The sequence below is a fragment of the Brachyhypopomus gauderio genome, chromosome 9 (assembly GCF_052324685.1).
Source record: "Brachyhypopomus gauderio isolate BG-103 chromosome 9, BGAUD_0.2, whole genome shotgun sequence".
In the NCBI taxonomy this organism is placed as follows: domain Eukaryota; kingdom Metazoa; phylum Chordata; class Actinopteri; order Gymnotiformes; family Hypopomidae; genus Brachyhypopomus; species Brachyhypopomus gauderio.
In genome coordinates this window covers 20946144-20970731 of record NC_135219.1, presented here as the reverse complement: position 1 = coordinate 20970731, position 24588 = coordinate 20946144, and the positions used below count along the sequence as shown (strand labels likewise).

Here is a 24588-nt window from a genome sequence, read left to right as displayed (position 1 = left end):
AGGTGCCGACACTGCTCAGGGTCTCGGCATGCGGGTCGGGTGCTGATGAGCGCTCGCATGCAAAAACACCAGCGCCAAAGAAAAAACAAAACCCAAATATTTAATGTAAAAAGTACAGCGGTACAGGTACGTGGTCGTCTGACCCCTGGTTACTAGAAGGGTGTAGCACACAGCGCACATGCAAAGGTAGTGAGCCAACTCTGGGTTCACCTTAGGCTCAAATGCACCGCAAAGGAAACGCAGCTTTTCTCGGTAGATCGTCGTGGAACCCGACTCCGCACAGCTAGATTGCTAAGCAACGTAAAGTCGCCTGCCGATAACATGAAAGTTGATTAAGCCCGGCATGCGCAAATCCTGCCACCTGTAACGTTTTTACTTCACATACGACCCAGTCCGCATGGCGAAGGGGCTTTGAAAAGGCGAAAGTTCAGGGTGAAACGTGATCCAGACGCACTGACAGTATTCAGCCTGGTTTGTTTATTACCTACCCAAGTAACGCCATGTCTCATGGCTTCAAAGCTATGCAAAAACAACAACAAAACAAACACAAATAAACAGTCCCCAGAGATCAGAGAGGTCTGTCTTGCTCTGAAGGAGCTACTGGAAAAGCTTGTTGTCTTCATATCCACTTACTAGGCTAGTAAATCTGAGGATTTTATGAAATGGCAGGCAGTTGACCAACGACACACTACATCTTTAATGGTGATATTTGGTGCTTGTATAATCATGCAATCAAGTATCGTTTTTTAGGATTTTCCCCATAGTAAATGCTGCAGTACACCGCACACATTAAGGCCACCTTTAAGAGAGCATAACTAGCTCAGAGACAAAATCATCTGTATTTTCGGCGAGTCAAAGTTATGCCGCCGATTAACTCAATATGAATATTGACCATCACCGAATGAAAAACAAACCGTCTCGGATTTGCACAGCGGTCCGATTCACTAGGCCACGGTGGGGAGTGTGTGTGCACGCGTTTGCCAGCAGTATCTGTTCCCAGAGACACATCCATGACCTCAGAGTTGATTTAATACCGCTCAGGCCAAAGGAAAGGTGTACCAACTACTTAAGACATGGCTGCCAAGAACTGTAATGTGTGATTCATCTTAAAAATAAATAGCAGCTTAAATTATGTCCTTGTTGGTTGGGATGCTTGAAAAAATACAGTAATAAATAATAATAATAAATAATATCGTTGTATATTATATTTTATATATTTTACAATATTATATTTGGTCTTGTTTATGGCCACTTTACACAGATTACAGCTGCAATAAAGAATAAAACTATTGGCAATTATTTTAGACTGCGTAACCGTTGGAGGCCTGTTTTGGAGAAGTTGAAAAGCCAAATGTGCACATAGGCGGTTGTCACATGACTTCATAGATCTTGGCAGCAATTACAGGATTACAATTCGCTGGAACTAAGAATTCTTTAACAAACTTCTTCAGGGCGCTTTACTCTTTGGATGCAACTTTGAATCTGTGTCAGAGCCTCTCCTGTTTTTACCAGCAGACTTGAAGAAAAGTCGCTTAGAGCGGAACAATGCGAACGAAACCCGCCAAACCTGGCTCGACTTCAAGAGTCGTTAACGCGGCTCACGATATCTGCTAGGAGCGTTGGAGGCTCCGCCCCCAACCCTGAGCGCATGGGGCTTGCTTCTCGCTCCGCCCTCTGGGTCAGGCCAAGTCAGGTCAAAAACTAATGCGGAGAACAGAAGTGTGGATATTCTGAAGCATGTAGTGTAGAAACATGTACTCAACAGATGGTTGGAGGGGCGTACGTGTAACGGGCCCGGTCAAACAGCGGGAGTGATGCCTCTCAGTCGCGCTGATTACACACGCCACACCAGGTTCAGCCGCACGGGCTTACGGGGGCTTTAATGATCAAAACGCATGTCAATCGCTTGGAGAACCGTATGGCTCACTGATAGGGCTATCAGTGAGCCATACTGCCATACTGACCCAGAGACAGTCCTTCAGTGTTAGAGATACATAGAGATAGATGAGAGAGATAGGGAGAGGGAATTAACACTCATTATTAAAGATTATTTTAGTAGCATATAAGGAATATATAACACTCTGAAATATCCAGTGTGCAGTGATGCAAAACCCCTTCATATTTTATGGGGAGCACCTGGCTAAAGTAGCTTTAAAGAGGTGGAGCTGAAGGCTTTAAGGGAAACGTACTTTGGTTTTTTCAGAGTGGGGGCGGAGCTGACGAGGGGGCGGAGCTGACGAGGGGCGGAGGTCCTGCGGCCTCGTGCCCTCTCGGGCTCCAAACAGGTTACTCAAACTGGCTGAGTGCGACTGAACTTTGTATTCAACAGTGTTTGTAATACTGGCCTGTCGAAAGACAGGTAGTCAAACCAAACAGACCAGTTAGTCAAAGCAATTGATTTTCAAGGCAAATGCAACAAAAGGCAAGATAGGGAAGTGCAGGAAGAGGCCTTGGTGGAATCAGGAGACGAGCGAGCAGCTAGACTCCGCTACGCCAACACGTGCTTTTGGGTCAACCCTGAACTGGAGGCACTTTATCTGGAGATGACACCAGCTAATAGAGTCCTCGCCGCTTTCAAATGTGAACTTGGAAACTGCTAAAGTCCCAACAGGCCAGACGAATTTCAGCAACAGACAACTGACTGGCAAACATTGACCTTAAGCACACACACACACACACACACACACACACACACACACACACACACACACACACACACACACACACACACACACACACACACCTACTAGGAGTTTGCTGGAGTTCTGCTTAATGAATCAGAAGTGTGTGTAGGACGCTTACTCCACAGGTCATGCTGCAACCTTTAGCGATTTACTCCTCAATGGCGTGCCGAGCTCAGGAGACGGTGGGAGCGGCGGGAACCCCGGAGAACGCGGCTACTGGCAGCTGAAGAAAGGCCTGCCTTTAGCAACACGCCATTCAACTCTACAGGCGACTGGCATGTTATTAGTCGCTTGAAAAAGGAGAAGCCAGCATCCTCCATGAACCTCCTGGGAGTGAATCTTCACTAGTAAACATAATTTTAAAACAACAACAACAAAAAAAACCCTCATTAACAAATTTGCTCCTGGCCAACATGACAGGTAGAAGAGTCTTAAAATGCAAAGCAAGATCCATGGTGATTTTATATTAGTGTGCTTATCTACACAACCAATTCTTCCAGAGTGTGTGTGTGTGTGTGTGTGTGTGTGTGTGTGTGTGTGTGTGTGTGTGTGTGTGTGTGTGTGTGTGTGAGAGAGAGAGATATAAGAAACAAAAATGCAGGTGACAGTTCAGCACTCCTGCAGGGGCGACCAGCATATTATTAGTCAGTAGAATAGAGGAAGCCAGAACCTGCAATGCCCACCAAGGGACTTCATATTCACTAGTAAACAATGTACAGAATCACAACAACAGACTACAGTACAGTACAGTACACTACAGTCACACAGGTGGACACACTGCATGTACACTACAGTCACACAGGTGGACACACTGCATGTACACTACAGTCACACAGGTGGACACACTGCATGTACAGTTACAGTCACACAGGTGGACACACTGCATGTACACTACAGTCACACAGGTGGACACTGCATGTACACTACAGTCACACAGGTGGACACACTGCATGTACACTACAGTCACACAGGTGGACACACTGCATGTACACTACAGTCACACAGGTGGACACACTGCATGTACACTACAGTCACACACGTGGACACACTGCATGTACACTACAGTCACACACGTGGACACACTGCACGCGCTCACACTGCACTCTGTCAGAAAATGTTCAATACTCACACAAGAATAAAAGCATAGGCTCAGCTAGCCTATGTAATATGGCAAAATTGATCATGCCCTCCTGCTGGTCTGTTCACGTGTGTGTGTGTGTGTGTGTGTGTGTCTATAAATGAGCTTATATATACAATATATTGTTTTTAAATTAAGTTAGGACTATTACAATACCTTGTTAATTCAGGTGGTTTTTATAATTATTTATTTAGTTAGTTTGGTTCTTGTTATTCATTTTAATGCAGCGTTATCAATATTATTCTCAGTGTTACGTGACAGCAAAAAAATAAACAAAAATGCTAATTGTGTTGTGGACGCTATGCAAAGCCATCGAGGATGCAGGACTCTCAGCGACGGGGTGCGTGGGACGAGCTCCCCCCTGCCCAACAGCTGCAGGGCTGAACCACGGGGATTAAAGGGGTCTCCTGAGAGCCACGCCCCCTTCCAGCAGGGGGTTTGCCTTTGCCGTCATGGAGTCATGCAAACGCAGGCCTTTCTGAGCAAGTCAATGAGAAACGAAAGAGCCAATTGATCGGTCACAGACTAGGAGACGGCCGCAGCAGAAGCTTTAAAGTTCTAAGCACTCTCTCATCTCTATTCAGTGCAACTAATGTCTGTGATTTGATTTGTAGCAGTCTTAGTTATCTATTTATTTATTTAAATGGGAAGGGGAGGAGCCTCTGAAGGTGGGGGCGAGGACGTGGGAGAGGGTTCTAAAGCAGTGGTACCTCAGTGAGGAGCTGTGGTCAGGAGACCAGAACGCAAGAGCTCAGTCAGGCCAGGGTTGGTGCAGCCTGGAGTAGTAGGTGCAGGAGTGAGAGACTGGCCCACACTCGCTCATCCATTCGTCCGTGGGTCTATCTGAAGGAGAAGCGCCAGCCTGACTGCGCTCTACAGATAAGGGAGCATCTCAAATCCAGCGCTAAACCAACCAGACGGCGAACCCAAAAGGCAAAACAATCCAGGAACACGAATACCAGATTGATTCGTCGAAACGGGTCAACCGTGTGCATAAATACGCACGTTAGAACTCGCGTCCAGAGCACAGAAGGCAGGACGTTCCCCTTTAGGAAAATCTCTCTGAAAACATCTTCACGTTGGACTCGCGTTACTGTGCACATTGATTTACGGCTGCTTGGGTCCCAGCCATCAATATGACATGTTTAGTCGATAAATTCTGGAGTGTTCTTAGAGGGGGCGTTCAGAACTAATCATTCATTATTTAATAAATGCCATAAGGTTGTGCATTCAGAGTGAAAGTCAGATGCAGGCAAAAATCCTAAACAGCTAAATCAGTGACCCAATTGCCTACTGCAGTACCAAATCAGGCTGTGGATTCCATCCATCAGACATCCCAAGTGGTATCGATCCCAGCTGGGCCAGTGTGACAGATGGCAGCCCATTTTAGCTATCGCAAGATGCGCTTAACCAGAGAATCTTCCAGAACCTGGGGTGTCACCATGCCAGGTTTAGATATATCTGGAAGTGTCTGTCACTGCCAATATCAGCAAGCTGGTCCCACACTAAAAAAAAAAAAATTCAGGCTGACGCATTTTCGTGTTCTTGGCAGTTCTGAGAAAGGATTTGTTTTCTTGAGGGCACCTTTCTACCGCTTGGCCAAGAAATGTTCGGCAATGACTGCGGGTTTTTGAATGGTTTTGTTTTTCAAAACTTTAGTCAAGCTACGCAGCACAGGCTCGTCTCGGCGGTCTCTCGGGAGCGCGTCCGGCTCATGAGGGTCCGCTGCTCGGCCGTCTCCCGCCGTCCCTGTGGGCCGAGGCTCCGTCTTCCTCCTCGTGCGATTAGGCTGATGATTTCAGCTCCAGAAGAGTGGCCGTCAGCTGCTGGTGCGTGGAGCTCGAAGCAGAGAGGCGATGGATCCCCTGCACTGCTGCGGGAGCTTCACTGGAACACTCACGATCGCGGGACCACAGTCACCATCACCGTTTCAAGGAAGAAAACCACGTCGACCCTGGCTGGGGGCCAGAACAGGCAGCGGACCACGGTCTGGCCCGATACGTGGTCGCCACGGGCCGGTGTCCGCTTTGAGCGCAAGCACCAGGCCCTGCACGGCGACTCATGAACTCATTTACAAACCGCTGCGGTTCCTGTTTGTTGGCTTTCAGGCAAACGGGCAGAAGGGGGAAATAACCAGGCGTGGTGGTCATTAGACATCAGTCAGCAGGGCCCACTCCAAACGGACCCTCGCCACACAGCAAGCGTGCCACAGTCTGCTTCAACCAACAGCCCATAAAGGCCCGCCTTGCCGACAAATTGGGATTTATTTTTGTATGCTTGCAGTAACAAATGAGCTGTCGGCTTAACAAAAAATAAAAAATGAAGCACGTCTTACAAGCACGCTTCACACGTCCGGGGCACAGCATGCCCCGTCTGGTCGGGCTCCGCCCCCACCCCCCCGGCTGCCCCGCCCCCCCCCGTCTGCAGGGTCATTACTGCCAACACGCACTAGATGGTCCTGCTGAGGCTTGTGTGGTTGAACAGCTCCACTGCTAAATGAGCTCACAAGGGGCTGTAGTTCTCTCTCTCTCTCTCTCTCTCTCTCTCTCTCTCTCTCTCTCTCTCTCTCTCTCTCTCTCTCTCTCTCCCTCTCTCCCTCTCTCCCTCTCTCCCTCCCTCCCTCCATCACACTCATCTGCTTGCTCTGGAGTTCTTCAAATAAAAAAAAGTGTGAATTTTTCACTGCGCAGCAACTGAAATCCTGCGCCCTCGCACGTCGGCTCCGGCCGCTGGAGGAAACGGATTTTAAGTTTTAGCTCAGGCTTGGGTGGATGAGCTAAGAAAAGACAGGACGGAGAAAAAACAAACAAACAAACAAACAAAAAAAAACAGCTACTTCCACTGAGACTTAAAAGAGTGTTCGGTTGAGGAAAGAGGCTGGAAAGTGTGCACACAATCAGAAAGAGTGTGAGGGAAAACAAAAGAGTGCTTGTGCTTTCAGTTCCAGGATATTTATTACTGGGAGCTCCGTTAGTTGTGGTGTGCTGGGCCGTGCTGGGCCGGGATGTGCTGGGCCGTGCTGGGCCGGGCCGGGCCGAGTCAGGGAGCCTGCAGCGCTGGTGTCGTACCGACCCCGCAGTCCCAGAGGAGGCTTCAAATGACCAATCAGGAAGCTTAACACGAGGCTCTTGGCTGAACGAGTGTCTTTATTACCCGCTGCATACAGGAATACGAGTGCCGTGGTTACAGGTTACACTGTTTCACGCTAAGGAGATCGGTAATACAAAAGCGACCGCCAACGGGTGGCGTGGACGCACAGTCCAACCACGCACCGGCGCTGTGAGCTCTTGCCGTGGTCAGTGGGGCGTGCGTGTGTGGAGGTCGTGTGGAGGGCGAGGGACGGCACCGCTCAGTCCCCGACACCCCGTTAAAGCAGACGTCAGCAGTGCGTGGCCAGCACACAAAAAAAACTCCTTCTTCTGCTGCGTCTGCAAAGAGCTACCGCGCTACAGCCAACACAGCCCTCCACGCGTGTGTGTGTGCGCTCCAACGTACGCCACGTGTATTAGACATCTGGCAGGTACCCGGGTCCACCTTCAGGGAGCAGGGGCGGAGCTCGACAGAACGCCACTACACGGAGAGCACCACCAGAGAAGAAGAGCGCCCGGCCGCGTGGCGAGGTATTCAACGCCAAGGCCCCATTAGCCAAACGGTCCAGAGAAATAAATTATTCAGCTGCCGCATTTCTTTATTAATAGGAGCTCGTGAAAGGTTATCCTTGGCATTCTCTGGAAGTGCACTTGGTCTCTGTTTGCGAGCAGCTTTGGATAACCCCAGGACCCCCGTGGGAGGGGCGGTGCCGTTCGAGTAAATGGCTGGCGCCGGAGGTTGCCAGGAAGTCGTCCTGGAGCACAGGCGGGTTAGCGGGCTAGCGCAGCGCTGTTGCCCGGCCGCTCGTCCCCGACCGGGCCGCACGTTTCTAACTGGGTGCGCGGGAGACGGGAATAATCGCTGCTGTCGGCCCGTATTACTGGCCTCGCTCCCAGGCTAAACGAAGGGAGTTAATCAAAATTGAGCTATAAATCCCGGCCTCGGCCCTGTCGCTGAGCTCCGATTGGCTGGGAGGAGGGGCCGAAGCAGTCTGGGGTTCGCATCCCATGCAGAGCAGGCTGGGCAGCCTGATGAATGTTTCATGCAGTCCATTCTTCCTCCTCACCTTTGACCAGAGCCTTTTCCTCTCTGATGACGAGTTAGAATGAGTGATTCAGCACATGACCTGAAATGACTGAGCTTTAAAAAGAGATCAGGGGAGGGGGGAGAGAAAGACAAATTCACTACGAACTGACTCGGGAAATTAAGGCACAATGCAACGGAAAATCCTGGCCTGCCCTGAACAGCTTTGACCATTACGTAAAGGCCAGTTAATAACAACCGAATTCACTGTAATGAGAAGTGAAACCGTGTCATTGTAGGCTTGGGACAACTGTCCAAAGAGGCAGATAAGAAACTGGTATTTAAAAAGCTTGCACATTTTCAGAACTACAGCAAGAACAAGAAGAGAAAGGGGATATTCCAGCAGCCCCGTTCAGAGAAACACGATATGCCAACCTAACCTCACAAAGCACGTCGACATTCGATGCGAACTTGCAAATAAACTCGCTTGGCACACTTGCAAATAAACAAACGCCCCGGACTACTACAGACTCCCTGTGGCAACAGGTAGCAGTGTCGTAATGTGGTGCCCCGTTCCACTAGCCATGCAAAGGTGAACCTGAACAGGGACAAAACCAGCACTCTTCATTTTCTACCTGCTGGAGTCCAATCAATGGAAAACAGACAGTAAAGCAGTCAAATAATCAAGGTATGTAAACAGTCAGCAGGTGTCTGCTCAGCAACATGAGGTGCTGTGAAACCATTAAACGGTGATCTGGAGATTTCGGCCTCAGGTGTGTGTGTGTGTGTGTGTGTGTGTGTGTGTGGGGGGGGCTCAACATACTCACCAAACAGATTACTGGAGTGGCCCTGCTTGGACACAGGGCGCAGCTCATTGGATCCCCAGGCGTAGCGCTTGTAATTGTCCCAGGCAAACTGCATCATCTGAGTAGAGAAGAGACCAAAACAGATGTCAGACTGGAGCATCTCGTCTCTTCCCAGTTTTCGAGCCAAACATCTGATATCCGTATAGAATTACATCAATTACAGACCGAACTGAACGCTCGTAAATTCGGCACCACAAGGCCACGATATTTTCTCCACAATATTTCCTCACAAACGAATTGCTTTAAAAACCAACCTGGGAAGACAGTTGCGTGCCGCTCTGTGAAGCTCCATCCTGACAACACTACAGAAGCTCCCTCAGATATACCGTCAGCGATTCACACGAAACTGGTCCCAGCGGTGGAGTCTTACACCAAACCACATCCTGTTTTAGCACCCCTGCTTCAAAGAGCCGTGTAATCTTCAGCTGAAATACCTCCCTTACATACTTTTAGGAGTTCCTCAAAAAATCTTTATGCAGATACTAACATGCTGCCATTGAACAACTCTCTCCGTTGTATTTTTGCTGGTATTTAAACAGCACACTGTCAAGAGGGGTTTTAAATGAAGGGGGGGGGGGGGGGGGGGGGGGGCACAGAATGTGGATATACGTGCACCATGACGACCCCATTTAACAGCCTGAATGAAAACCTCAATGACCTCAACGGAGACTCGCGAAGAAAAGCACGCGCGGGTGATTAATTATTAAACGCCTTCGCCACGATCCAGGTCTTCGAGAAGTCGATGATGTCATGTTGCCTTCAAAAAAAATTTATCAAACACAAGAAACTTCTAAAAGAAAGCTTCTCTCAAAAGCAAAAGCGCTACACTCAAAGGCACGGACGGAAGAATAAGAAGCGTGAAGAGGGTAGGAGACAGCTCCACGGCTCCCTCAGACTTCACCTTGAGGGCAAACGGATGACGAAACCACACCAGACACAACAACCACACGGCGATAACCCAAACTAGACACGCAAGAGTAAATAAGGACCAGCTAGCGTTCAGAGAAATCTCCGAAAACCATTCCGCCCACGCCATCAGTACTCTCTGGAACGCCACGGCCCAGCCCACCGCCATGATGTCATTTGCAGCACAGCGTGGGGCTGCTTAAATCGGCCAGCGGGCTTGGCTGGAACCGGATCGGTTTATCGACTGCCGGCCGAGCCGGGAGCGAGGCCTAATGAGGGCGGCGGTTCTGCCTCTGCCGACCTTCACGGGTCCACGACGTGCGGAGGAAAATAAATAAATAAAAAACGCGGGAGCTTAAGAGCAGTAAATGAGGTCCAAAATTGAGGCGCTGAAAGAAGGCGCGCTCCGGCCCGGTCACTTAGCGGAGCGCTGGTGGAGCTCTTCCAGGCCCGCGGTCTGGACCGCTTATTACCACGGCCCAACCTGCAGATGCAGAAGGAATGAAAGGTGGAGAACACTGAGCCGTATTGATTCTCCTTCAGTGCCAGGCGCGTGTGGGTAATACTGAGGGGCTTCACGGGCAGTGTGGAGGTTCTGGACGGACAGGACGGAGAGCCATTAGCGTGGATCTCCACTGCTGGCGGGGATGAGCACGTACTCGCTCGTGCTCATCAACATCTCCCTCCAACGCCAGCGCCTGGCCGCCGTCCCGGGAGACCCACAGAGTGGCTCGTACTGCCTGACAGGGAGATCACAGAGCCTGCGAGGCGAGGGTTGGTGCCGGATTTGGTTGCTGGAGTTGGTGCTGGTTCACCCGCTCGCTCTTGGGAAGCGCTAGACTGACGGTAGAATCCTCCAGAACGGCGCTGCCGAGCCTAGAGGGGCCGTTTACTGAATTTTCTGCCCGAACTGAACGACGGGCTGGAAGAAAACAAATCAAGTCGGGCCCTTTGAAGCGGCACAATATTCAATGAAGTGATCAATTTACCATTCTCAGCTAAACGCACATATCCAAGACAACATGGTGGCCTGCAGGGACGAGCAGAGTGCCGTCTGTCATGGGCTCCTGTCTTCATCTACATCCTTCTCCTGTTTCTTTTGTTGTGGGCAATGCTTTCCAGGTGAGGGTGTGTGTGTGTGTGTGTGTGTGTGTGTGTGTGTGTGTGTGTGTGTGTGTGTGTGTGCGCACGTGCTGACTGGTGCAGATGAGGTGGTGTTTCAGACAAAGGAAGATGGACCTGACTGGCTGGGCTCAGAAAGAGTGAATGGAACTGCAGACAGCAAGTGACCCAGAACATAAGTTCTACAGAGGGTCAGAGGAGAAACAGGAAAGTTTAAAGGAAAGCAAAAAAGAGAATTAGAGTAAAAACAAAGGAAAAAACAAAACAAAAAGGTGCGACAGAATGAGAGAAAATAATAGACTGCAACAGAGGGAGATCAGGCAAGAGAGAGAGAGAGAGAGAGAGAGAGAGAAAGAAATCCATGGAAAGAACACTAAACCCAGAGGAGTGAGCAGCCTGTGTGTCTGGAGTACGGAGTGAATTAGAGCAATCAGCATCCTAAGCGTCTCACTCCATCCATCTGGGGACTCGTTTTTGGCAGCCTCTCCCTCACTCTCCTCAGGTAGGGGGGCGTTTTGGCTTGCTGCCCCCCCCCACCCCTTCCAGTCCTGTTCCTCCTGTACTGTCTCAGCCCCATGTCTCTCCCTCGGCTCCATCTCCTCATCCAGACTACCCCAGCACCCCCCCCCCCCCCCCCCCCCCACCATCTCCTCCTCTTACACTCCCAAGCACTTAATCTCTTCGCCTCCTCCCTCGGTGCCGTGGGCCAGAGCCGAGGGCTTTACTACGCCGGTGCCGGGGAAAGCCGGCCAGACTAAGGTCTTGGAGAAGACACGGGCCCTGAGCCTCCAGAGGGACACGCTCACATGTCTGCACAGCGGAAAGGCCCATGGTGGCATTAAAGAGGTGATCTGTGCTAGGAGCGGCAGGACGGGTGTGGCTAGTGACGGGGGGGGGGGTGGCAGGAAGATGGATGTCCTTTCATCCTGCATCCGTCTTCATTAAAAGGTGCAGCTCCAATCAGGCACAGAATCACTTTACCATACAAAATCTTTCATTTTATTTGCCCACCATAAGCCAGAGATGGATTATTTTTTATAAAGTCTGGGTAAATAAGTTGCAAGTGGTTGTAGAGGCATGATAACGGTTACGGGGCCCTACAGGCTAGACGTACCGCTCTGTTGGAGGGCTCGCTTCAAACCTTTAGGTTAGAAAGATGTTACAAGCCTCATTTTCATTCACTCACAGAAGCCAAGCTGGCATTCGTGCCGTTTCGTGCTTCTTTGAATCTCCCAGTTCTACTTCAGAATAAACAGAGATTTTCAGGTCAGACAACCATGACTCGGCATCTACACAGCCTACAACACAGAACTGGAGTGAGCCCCCCCCCCCCCCCCCCCCCCCCCGGCTTCAGATGACAAGGGGATTAAAACCTCTCTCCTGCTGTGGCATTCACGGCCAGGCGGGCAGTAGGACCCTGAAAACCCCCCCTCGCCCCCTTCCTCCACCCGGTTGTCGGACCTAACGAGTGCATCTTGCTCTTGGCACAAGGCATTGAACAAGATAATCGCGCCTATTTATAGGCTGCAGCAGACCCCGTCCGCCGGACTCCTGCGGGCCGGAGGAAGAGGAGAGACGAAGAGGAGCCTTCCGCTCCGTCACACCGGCGTCTGCGTGGACGCTGCGTGTCCCCGCGGCCTGCGCGTCATCCGTCTGATGGGGTGAACCCACGCTTTCGCCATTCTCCGAGAACAGCGGGCGAGTAAGAGCCGCCATGGTGAAACGCTACGGCGAACCAGCGAGAGGTTAACGGCGCCGCTCGGCCAATCATAATCCCAATAACAGCACCGCAGACGGTGATAACGGGATTATGAATATTACGGAAGTCTTAAGCTTTTATGCGAAGGCCGATAATGAGACACACACTCACAAAACCATAGAGGAACTTGAGCAAAATGTAAGGAGAGATTCCTTTGTCATTACCAAATCCATCAATCTTGATAGCAAATCTGGCTTAAACTACTTAAAACAGTGATTGTACCAAATTGTCAATTTTTTTGTCAGACATCCCCATATCTCACTGCAATTTGTTCAAAGTGCAATTGGTTCAAAACACCAACAGGGACACTACATAGAGAATTCTGCAGAGCTACCTGAGGGTACAGAGGAAAACACAAAATAATGCATGCAGAGCTGAATTAGGACAGTATACTCTACCACTGAACATAAGGAGCACTAACATTTCACAAGCATGCAAAACCCCGAGCCTAACTCCATTCCATTCTGAAGGGCCAGTCGAGGGGGGCTGAATTAGTCCTGAGGCAAACACCACAGAGCCTCAGGACAGAGACCCAGTCAATCAGAAAACAGGCTGGCAAGAACTAAAAAACCCACAATCTTCAGTGCCATTTTGGCCCCAAATCACACACTAATGACTTGCGTGACCACCACCAAAGACGAAACCCCAACGATGGCATTGACGACGTAGACTGGGTGAGCATGCTCTGGCCATCACTGCTGGTCCATCGTAGGCAGGTATGGCTACCCAGAGAGGACACACCGCCACCCGTGGAGGTGGTGGAGATAGTGATAGTGGCGCTGTCTAAATGAGGGAACCAAACTCAATCAATTACACACCCATTAGAAACATTTGTAGTACATGCAGTTTCTGGTTTGGTGTAGCAAAAATGTCACAAAGTCTTGTGTCTTAGGGGAGAAGAATGGTCTTAAGAGTGTTGAGGGACAACCAACCCCTCCCCCACTCCGCCTGTTTCTGGGTTAGCACCAATGATGACGACGACGACCGTAAATAATCCGTTTGGTACATAATGTATTTTTGTTGTTTTCTTACCAGAGTCCTTTATCTTGTTTATGTTAATTTGCTTTGGCAATAACGCATCTTAACATTGAAGCCAGTAAAGCATTGTTGAAATGAACAGAGAGAGAGAGAGAGAGAGAGAGAGAGAGAGAGAGCGAGAGAGAGCGAGAGAGAGCGAGAGAGAGCGAGAGACAGACAGACAGACAGACACACACACACACAGAGAGAGAGAGAGAGAGAGAGAGAGAAGAGAGAGAGAGAGAGAGAGAGAGAGAGAGATGAGAGAGAGAGAGAGAGAGAGAGAGAGAGAGAGAGAGAGAGAGAGAGAGAGAGAGAGAGAGAGAGAGATGAGAGGAGAGAGAGAGAGAGAGAGAGAGAGCGCGCGACGAGAGCGACAGGGAGAGACAGAGAGCGACAGGGAGAGACAGAGAGACAGAGAGAGAGACAGAGAGAGAGAGAGAGACCGACGAGAGAGAGAGACAGAGAGAGGAGGCAGAGAGAGAGAGAGGCAGACACACCACACACAGAGAGAGAGAGAGAGAGATGAGAGAGAGAGAGAGAGAGAGAGACAGAGAGAGAGAGAGAGACAGAGAGAGAGAGAGCACTGCTGGGCGACGCATGAGAAGAGACGAGACGGAGCTCTTTAACCGAGAACGTAATGGCCGCTGTGGACCCCGTGTGAAGCTCCACTCAGCAGGTGATGTGATTGTGTGTGCGCCGGGCAGCGTCCTGCACCATTTTGATCATGTGAGGAACACGGCCACCTCGCCATGTTTATGGTGCCTAATGATGTGTCTGAAACTCAAGGAGCTCCGTCATGATGTATTCAGGTTCCCGGTGTAACTGGTGAACTCTCCCCCCTGCACCCCACCCCCCCCCCTCTCCACGCCTGCTCTCTAAACAGAGACGGCTTTTTGAAAAAGAGCAATTATTCGCAGGAAAAGTAAAGAGGAGCGCATTTAAATCAAGTAGAATCTGACCTGCATGTTAACAGAGGAGGTAATTACACGCCTTTGTGGCCACGAGAGTAGGAAGAAGGGAGAAAAAAACAAAACAAAACAAACCAAACAGGAAGCACACGGAAGAGTCATCATCGTAGTAGCTGTAATTCCTCAGTGTGCGCAAGCAGGTCTGTTGTATAGCGCTCAGGTTCCAGCGCTTGGCGTTCAGGCCAGAGCAGATTCAAGAAGGTGACAGGTGAAATGGGACAACTCCCAGTAACTGTCAGCACTAGAGTGAGTTCCACAGGAAGGTCAGGTTTCTCAGGCATTTCAGTGTAAACATCAAAACAAAGACTTTTTTTTTATTGTTTCCCCTGTGGGCTTCTTTATTGTGTCTATCCAGGACACCCCACCCGCCCCCCCACCAATGACTTGCGGGTGGAGGGAGACGGTTGTGAGATCTGTGATAGGAATAATGCATTAAATATCTCCATACTTTTGTGCCACAGAACACAGATGAAGAGGGACTAGGGTGCAAGCAGAGAGATTCTCAGCCACTCAGATATGGACCCAGGTCTGAGCAACATGATTGGCTCGTTGGTCTCCCCCTTCACGGCGCACATGCCCTACACACACGTGCCTCCTATTCTGTGAGTCAGGACATCGTGGTAAAGGAAGCGTTCAGCAAAGCTAATTTTACGTCAAGGCTATCCAGACCCAAACTCCCGGAAATGTGCTTTGACGTACAAAAAGAAACAATCCACTCAGGACTTTCCTTCAGCTGGTTGCTGTCAAAACAGGAACGGAAAGTTCAAACTGAAAGCATATAGGTGCTGGGGATGAACTCAATCAGGATGTGATGTTCAGGAGAGAGACAGCTCCACACGCTTCACACAGCCTGACCATAAGCCAGAAAAAGGGGCCTCAATTCCAGCTGATGCTCTGGTGATGGGCAGCGTGTGGACACTGCAAATGGATCAGGGGAGATATTAGGGAAATGGGCTAATTATTTCCCCCCTTACCCTTTTACAGGGGGTCATAAGCAATAAGGTGACCGATGGATTAGCTCATTAGTTTGGTTTAAGCAGCACCGTCTTAACGCAAACTCAAAACCGTGGGATGTGCAGAAGTCTACGGTTGGTGATCTGTAATTAACGCTGGCAGATTCCATCCTACCACGCCTGCAAAGGCACTTTCACTCTGGAGCCAATTACAGGACAAAAGCTTCAAACGTTAGCACTTTGGCCCCCCGTCACACAAGAGGGACAAACCAAAAATTAAGTCATCCAGTAGGTGATTGCTATGCCTAAGACCATCATTTTCACAACATTCAAATCGAGTAGAATTGCTAGCCCAAGTGTTCTGTTTAAAAACACATTCCGCTATATATTCACACGTTCCGCTAGTAACGTACGTTAGAACTCATGTGAAAGCTAGGCCTCCGTTTTCATGTAGAAGTAGAAACAACAGAGACATCGTCAGGTGCCGTTAACGCCACTGTTGACGTCCTGCCAGGCAGATAAACGCCTTCACTTTGTTTGCAGTGCATGCTGAGAAGGGTTTACTTAGGGTGCCTGCCTTTCTTTTATAGGCATTTTGTTCTTTAAATAAAGATAACATTTACACGGTTGGTTCAGTGCTTTGCTTCGGGTCACTGTCCTGTGATCATTCACTGATGCACGTTTCCTCTGGGCAGCTAAGACACACTGAACCGCCCAGAACTTTTTCTGCTGAAGCAGCTGGCAGTCAACAGTCTAGTGAGCTTGTTCCACTGGTAACCACGCCCCCGACCAAAGCAGTTCCACTGGTAGCCACGTCCCACAAACCCTCAGAATAAACTACAGTATTTTGTAGTCATTACAATGTTACTGCTTTATAAACGCACACAGAAAAAAAGTTACTGCCCAACTACCTGTGAGCTGCCCTGTCCGAGCTCTACTCCTCATTACAGATACAAACTCCCCTCAGACCAGTCAGGCATCACCGTCACAGTGTTGAAACTCAGCTCAAACCCAGCTGCAGAATGGCGTCATTTAGGCCAGATGCAGCACCTTGGCGTAGAAACACCCAAGGCTCTTTTACCATATCTTTTAGCATAGCACTGAGGACCAAGGGCACCACAGGTCTCCTGAACAGAGCCAGGGGACGGGAGGACGATGGAGGACATCTTTAGCTCCCACATGGAGGGCCGAAGCCCAGACAGTCCAGTCACCAGCAGAAATGAATGCAGTGTCTACCAGAAGTGTCTAACAGGCCAAAAAAAGCCCTCTCTCCCTCCTGGAGGGATTTGAGTGGAATAAAATAAAACTGGCCACTTTTTGTCCTGAGGAGGATACAGCAATAGACAGTATTATGCACGTTTCCCAAAGAAGGCACAGTCGTTAAGACTGCATGTGACAGCCATTAGTCCCCCCTTCCCTTTTCCCCTTTTAGCCCCAGCACACACTCAATGACCAATCATTATCTGCTCCGCTAAGATACGGCGGTCGATGACCCTATTGAGTAACCTGTAACTGACGGCTTTTTGTGCAAGCACGGCTGCTGATTGTGCATGTGTATATTCACAGTGCATCTGAAAGCAAAGAAACCTCTCAGCAGAGAGAGGGAGGGAGAGAGGGAGGGAGAGAGAGAGAGAGGGATTAAGAGGCGACCAAATGGCCAAACTGCAAGGTGATCCGCATGCCGAACGGTCCTCAGGAAACACCTGTGGACAGGTGCGGGGAGGGCAGGTGTGCTGAGAGGGGGGCATGTGCCACGCTGGCACAGGTGCCTCGCCGGGCTTGGCAGGCCGTTCGGGCGCACGCACTCCCGCTCCAGGACACTGCGCCAGCCACCCACTGCCAAGCGCAGGTCCCCGGGGACAGGGGCTGGTGCTGTGGCCCAACACGGGGGCCGGCTCAAGTTGCAGCTCTTTGCCTGGGACTCTAAATGACAGCAGAGTGGCCACTGTGGGCTGTGCGATGAAACAACTCATTTATATATGTATACATTTTAAAAACTATAATAAATACCTTTAGGATCACATTCCTCAAATATGGCAGAGGTGTTGCAAATCGGAAAATCTTCCATACTGCTTTCAGTAAATTGGCTTAAATTCCGGGACTGCACGTCGCATTAAATTTGCAAATATAGTTTCACGTGTTACCAGAACAATAGCCATGGTCACATGTAACTAATCACACGTAACCAGAGCAAGAGCCGAATCGCTCCGAAACAACAGCGTGCGGTTACGTGGCACGGCCGAGGCATTGGGAACAGGCCGGATCGTTACACGACTTCCCGAGCAAGCAGCAACACGGCGTAAATCAGGGAGGGTTCTCTCCATGCCATCGACTGGCGAATAAATTGCTGACTGCTTCAGGGTTCCTTTACCATAAGATGTATTAGTCAGAAAATCAATGGGTCATTGTGCTCCCTAAGTAAGATGCACCATTACGTGTGAATATGGGAATTTAGAACTTCGGCGAGCATCTCGGCTCACTATTCTGACTGGATGAAAAAGACACTTGTGGCTAATTGTGGGAATTTATTATTTACACTGGGTTTGTGGTGTCTTGAAAGTTTTTTATCTAGGCCATGTGCATACAAGATGTTGGGCTAGATTACTTTATGGACAAAACATTAAAATCTGTGAAAATGGGCTTCCATAGAACCCTAAGGATGTGCAGATAAGATTTCCAAGATCAAATTTAGCTGCACAAACCTGGAAAGGTCTCATAACAGAGTTGCACGAAAGGAACCATGTCTAAAAAGCCAAAGCAGAAAAACCTCATTCGTGGCTATAACCACACAACGCTAGGCGTGGGGAGGCACGTATTCTGGAACCTTGGCAAAACGCTTCGGTTACCTCAGCCGGATGCTGCGTGGGGAAGTCTAGCCACTCTCAATGGGAATGATGTTGCAGATTAAACTGGATATGTGACACCTGGAGGAGAACGGTGTGACGTGTACCACCGTCTACCAGGCTACCGATGACTCAACCACGCTCAAGTGTCGCAGCCGAGCATATTGGACGCTCAACAGAGCCCAGTTAGGTGTGATGCATTTCTAGCCAGAAAAAAAAAACTAATCAAACGTGTGCCATTCAGGCACAGCACAGGACAGGTCACTAGGGGAGCAGCGTTTAACCAGAACTCACTGACAAAAAGAGAACACAATAAAAGCCACGTCAATGGAAAATCCTCGACTTTCTCTCCTTGACTTAAAAGAGCATAACGGCAGACACTAGAGCTTGGAAGCCCCCCCTAGCCACTCTTCAGGTTGTGCAGCAGAGCTCTTCCACACTACCCCCCCCCCCCCCCCCCCCCCCCCCACAAGTTTGCCTTTGCTCCAAAATGGAGAGCTTTGAGCGTGACAAATCAAGAGCACACAATGCCCTGAACTCTACATGGATGCGTGTGACTGCATTATGCTGCCGCCTCTTTCTAATTTAATCCAAAGCACGATCGGGTCTGTGACGGAAGTCACGACCCCAGGTGTGCGGCGCACAAACATGTTTCACACCATATAATCAACGCGTCCTCGTGTGCAGGGGGACTTCGCTCGGTCCAATTAGTCCACACTACCGAGAGCGCAGTGGCTTTTGTGTCATCAGATCGGCCTCCTGATCTGGTCCTCAGCGCCGTAAGGAGCTAACAAAATAAAATACACATCAGTGTTCTGCAGTCACCGAACAATACTCCACACAAGAGCTTGTCTTCATAAGAGGATGAGTTTCAGGGTGTCCAAGAGTCCACATTTCCCATAAATTGTCATGATGTTGCAATTTAACGTCTTCGTATCGCCTTGATCCTTAATGAGAACCACTTCAATAAGAAAGTGAGTTTCATCCTTCACGGATATCAGGAGAGAGTCTCTTCGGGAAACCAGCTAAGTGACCTGGAGCTTGGTGGCGGTAGGGAATTAGGGGTGGACCGAATCGTACGATATCATTATCGCAATAAACTGCATCACAACTGGCTTTTCAGAGCCGATATGCCTGGTGTGAGAAGACTTGTGAAGAGCATGTAACTTGTCTTCTGAGCAGTAAGAGTAAGATCCTCTAGCCTTTGGGCCAGCAAACATAATACAAGAAGGAGGGGAGGAACCCACGGACATGCAGGACACCTACACTGCCTTCTCCTGTGGGAGAGGAGGGCTCAGGGTGGAGTGGGAGATGGTGGCACTGATGCGAAAGGATGGAGAACAGGGAGACAAGGGACTCGTCCCCAGCTGAAACTGAAACCTCCCGTTGTTTTACATCCACATTTAAAACCTCTTTGCCTTTAGGATAAATAATGCTCTCCATTTCTACACCTCTTTGCTGCCACTAGAGATCTTCCCTCCTTCAGAATTCAGTTCAAGCCACGATCTAACCCACTTTCCCCCCCAATATGCAAATATTCCTTGATTGGCTGAGCCAGTTGCATGAAAGTACGGGTTGGGAGCTAAACAATACACTTTCGCACTATACCACCACCATGCACACATAGTAAAGTTCACATAAAGTATTATGGGTACACACAACAAAAACAAGTTTGAGCCTGCATTTTGTAGTATACAACCATCAAAAAGCCGCTCAGCAAATATTGCCGTGGTGATGCATTCTGCCTTGGGCATTGTACCGTCTCCCCGGCCTGCTGCTCTGTGCTGAGGCACTGCAAAAGTATTCACGCTGCTCTTCAGGCCCAAACTCTTAACAGCACACTTAGATTCTCTTGATCTATTTTTACTAAAACCCTCCTGCTCTATTTATTACTATTCTTTGAGCGTTGCAGCTGGAAAGCCACTAGAATGTACACAAAAACATAAAAGCATGCATACAGTTATAACCAGGGTGCCAACAGCATGTAAAAAAAGAAAAAAATTACATGTAAAAATGTGCCTGGCTCCTTGGTATCCTGTGCACTGCCCGAAACTTGCGTTCATCCTAATGTGTTTTTGTTAGCCTGACCCCTCAGAAAATGGCAGTGATCATCAGGAGGGAAATGAATTTTCCTCATTAGCTTAAAATCTGCATAATTAATGGGGAGGGGAATGATGTGTGAATGAGTGGAAAGTTCAGTCATTTATAATGAATGAGAGGGCCAGATCACCCTGAACGGTGCAGTACGGTGCCGACAGCCGTGAGCAAACACATCCCACTTCCATAAGCAACGGCTGCACACCAACACTGATAGAGGACGGTTGAAAAGGAGCACAGCACACAAAAGCAACCCTGACAAAGAAGTGCGCCCTAGTGAAACTGATCAAAGAGGCCCAGCAAAATCTCACCACAAAATGGCATTGGGCCGAATGAATACTAAATCAATTAAAATTCCCCAAGATCAGACATCAATACGGTTACATTTCAAAGTGTGAAACCCTGCTAAAAGTCACGGTACTTTAAATGCCAAGCACCACGTTTCAGCAGGTGCTCGATGGTTTACAGTAAACAAAAGGTACACCAACCATTCAGTCCCCCAACAAACTAGACATCAATTTCCATTGGACAGAACAACTATAGCTGAAAGTTCAGAGAGGCTTGCGGGGAGAGGCCAACCGTGGTGGGTCGCTTCTGGACACGCAGCGACCCGGACTTCCCGTGGTGCCCCACTGGAGCTGTTTATTTCTGCCTTGCTACTGATCAATGGGGCTTGATTCACCTCTCCATGTGTGGCCCATCACTAGAGTCCCCCCCACTGTTGCTACTGTACTGGGGCCTAAAGTGTCAGGGACCCAGAGTGAAAGCAGGCTAGGCTTCTCTGGGCAGGGGGGCATTGGAGCCCTGTGGGAGAGGACCAAGGGCGGGGAAGAGGGTCGCGGCATGCACCAATACGATTACACATGTGACACGGCTTATCTGTGGTATCAGGATTCAAGGGTCGTCCATGTGCTCAATATTAACCCCAACTAGGCCCTGCCAGAAGTTGCTTACTGGCAGTCTTGGAGTTGAACCAGTGAAATATGAAGTTGGAGTGCTGTAGAACGCACTCAATGTAAAGATGGATCACTTGATCAAAAAGAAACTGTAGATATAAGCCACTTTCAATTCCCGGGCTTGTAGCTCGTACAAACAGAAGGTACTTATGTGGAAATATAGAGCAGGTCGTTGATTTTTCATAGAGCTAAATGTCTGATCAGAGGAAGGAGGGAGGAAAGCCGATTTAAAATGCTCATCAAGATGATGAAATGTGGAAACAGCAGTCAGTTTTTTATTTTTTTGGGCAAATGCCCATGTGACTCAGTGAAGCAGATCATCAATCGATTAAGCAATATACTGATGGGAGACAGCAGACTGAGGCTTCAGAGCTTTCCGACAGTGCATCCGACTAGACCTTTTCAAACAGAATGCACCCAACGCCTGCCTGTTGTGGCAGAAGCAGCCTGCCGTTCTCACTCTGGGGGGAGCAGGGCGGGAGAGAAGCCCGAAAAGGTATTAACGGCCTGCCATTCGGGACACCAGGTGAATACTGATAAGGGGTCAGGTCCGCCGAGCTGGCGCTAGGCACTGATTTGCATCTCATCAGAAAATGTGCCGAGGATCACCCTTGGCGTGACCTCCAGAGAGGGGAATAAACACGCAGGCAGAAGGCTGGGCATGGAGCCGCTTCAGAAACCAAACTAACTGGTTTACTTTGGACATGCGTGTACAGGAGAGAACCTCTTGGAATCATTTCTACAACACATTAACGATATCAAGGTAGCATAAACTACATATGTGGCGTTTATTGTGTAAATTCGCTGTACTACGTGGTATGCGAACCCTGGAATTTAACACAAGCCATTCCATCAGCATTTACCGTCTATGAAAGTTCCACTTATACTGCTTGAAGGCCAACACACAACTATTACAGGATGCAGGATACTGTGACCCATCCATGGGACATTTCAAACGAGAGGATGACACCTTTGAAAGCTAAGTAAATAGCTGTGTTAATGTCGACAGGTGAGATCTGAGGCCAAAAGGATTGCAAACCATTTACTGACAGACTGATTCAGCGTTATACAAATATAATAAGGCCCATGATTAAAGTGTCCTGCTTTCTTTTTGGGCATGGCAAATTATCCAAACATCTTGGTAGATCACAGCAGTCCTGTGGCACCTTTACTGGTAAATTAAAGTATACTGACCTCCTATAAGGTCAGTTTAATAGTGCACAGAAAACGGCAGCGGTTTAGAGCGCAGCAGTAGACTAAGCACTTGATTAATCTCTGGGGAGGTCACGTGGGTTCACTGGTTCACGTTAAACAACAATTCGCCTCTTTTTTAAAAAAAAGACAGTATGAAGTGCAACACAATACATGCTAAAATGTACATGACAACGACAACAACTGCGATGTCGTGTACCTGAGGGTAAAATTGTTAGTCTGTTCCTTATTTTTTTGTATTCGTTATGTGACACAGACGGTGTTTAAACATTAGGGGATATGGTGCTAGTAAGCTTGTTTCAATCAACGCGTAGTCTCGTGTAGCTAGTAATCCAACTGGAAGTTAGCCAACTACAATTGCTACATAATTACAACTTAAGTTTTAACAAGCTTAAATTGGACTCCTTTGTTTTTCAGTGTGCTCACAGACAACAACCCATTATATTGTTCAGCTCTAGGGGAAAGCAATCAGTAGTTGATTCCAAGTATAATAAGACTAAACTACTGCCCAGCTAACGGTAACTATGCAGCACATAAACGAAGGTAAGATGGGTACAGACAGTACATAAACCAAGTTAGATTAAGTACAGTCAGACAGCACATAAACCAAGTACAGTCAAGTACAAGTACAGTCAGACAGCACATAAACCAAGATACGTTAGGTATAGTCAGACAGCACATAAACCAAGTTAGGTTAAGTACAGTCAGATAGTACCTAAACCAAGTTAAGTACAGTCAGATAGCACATAAACCAAGTTAGGTTAGGTACAGTCAGATAGTACCTAAACCAAGTTAAGTACAGTCAGAAACCACATAAACCAAGTTAGGTTAGGTACAGTCAGTACATAAACCAAGTTAGGTTAGGTACAGTCAGACAGCACATAAACCAAGATACGTTAGGTATAATTAGTCAGCACACAAACCAAGTTAGTTAACCAGCACACAAACCAAGATAAGTTAGTTATAGTTAACCAGCTCATAAACCAAGTTATCCAGCCAACGTACGGATATTGCGGCAGGCGCAACACACTACTGACACCGGTCTACTATTTCTTTTTGGACCTCAGCTGAAAACCGACACAGCGTGTTACCGGTCAGCTGCATCAGTTAAACTCGACATCAAGAAAAGAAAGCCCGAATCGTCGAGCTCTGTACCTCTTTAATCTTCGCTCGTCTCTCTTTGGTCTCCGGGTCCGCCGGTTCGTGCCCTGTTGCTCCAGGCGGCCGCACGTACTCGACGTCGGGCAGACCGTCATCCTTCCCGGCGTCTTTACCCGGGCCGTTCTCTTTGAAAACTTTTTCCTTCTCGCTTTTAATGTCCTGCTTTATGAGGTGGGGCGCTTTCTGGAGGGTGTCCTTGGCCTCCAGCAGTGCCTTCTCGTGGTCTTTCCTTATCTTGGCCAGCATTCTCTCGTCCTTGCCCGTCCCGACACCGGGGTCCCCGTCCGCGTCCGCCCGCGCCTCCGTCTCCACGGACGCGGAGCGAAAGAAAACTCCGCTCAGCAGCTTGGAGGAGTCCGGCAAGAAGAAGATAGCGCCGAAGCAGAGCGTTATGAACGCGCTGAAAACCAAGAGCAAGATGAATTTCTCCGTCAGCTTGAAGGAGGTCGGGCTGGCCGACTTCCTATTCGGGGTGGCGGTGAAAGGCAGCAGAGTCGGCACGGGCATCTTCCCGCGCGTCTAACGTCGCGAATACGCGAGTCAAATTATCAATTTTCGGGTTCTCCTCGGCGAGATACAAACTACACTCCGCGCAGTGATACGCGCATGTGTACAAGTTGTTCAAATGTGGTTAAAGTACGTCCTTCTTGGGAAGTTGGACCGCGCGGAATTGAAGCGTCCCGGTGCTTCTGGTGCTCATGCCGAAACGCGTCTGAGGGGAAAAGTGCGCTGCGCGACGGATTACGGAACGGAAGGAATGGCGGCAACGTTGTGATTGACGGCCCGTCCC

General features: G+C 49.1%; 1 protein-coding gene across 1 annotated transcript in view; it reads right to left on the bottom strand.

The window, feature by feature from the left end:
• man1a1 (mannosidase, alpha, class 1A, member 1) overlaps positions 1-24541 on the bottom strand; it is a 78746-nt gene extending 54205 nt beyond the window's left edge. Inside the window, exons 1-2 of the mRNA XM_077017882.1 lie at positions 23793-24541; positions 8763-8859 (exon numbers count right to left, since the gene is read on the bottom strand). Of these exons, the coding sequence (XP_076873997.1) occupies positions 8763-8859; positions 23793-24305 (610 nt within the window). The 5' untranslated portion in view covers positions 24306-24541. The remainder of the gene's footprint in view (positions 1-8762; positions 8860-23792) is intronic.
• Positions 24542-24588: the final 47 nt, after the last annotated feature.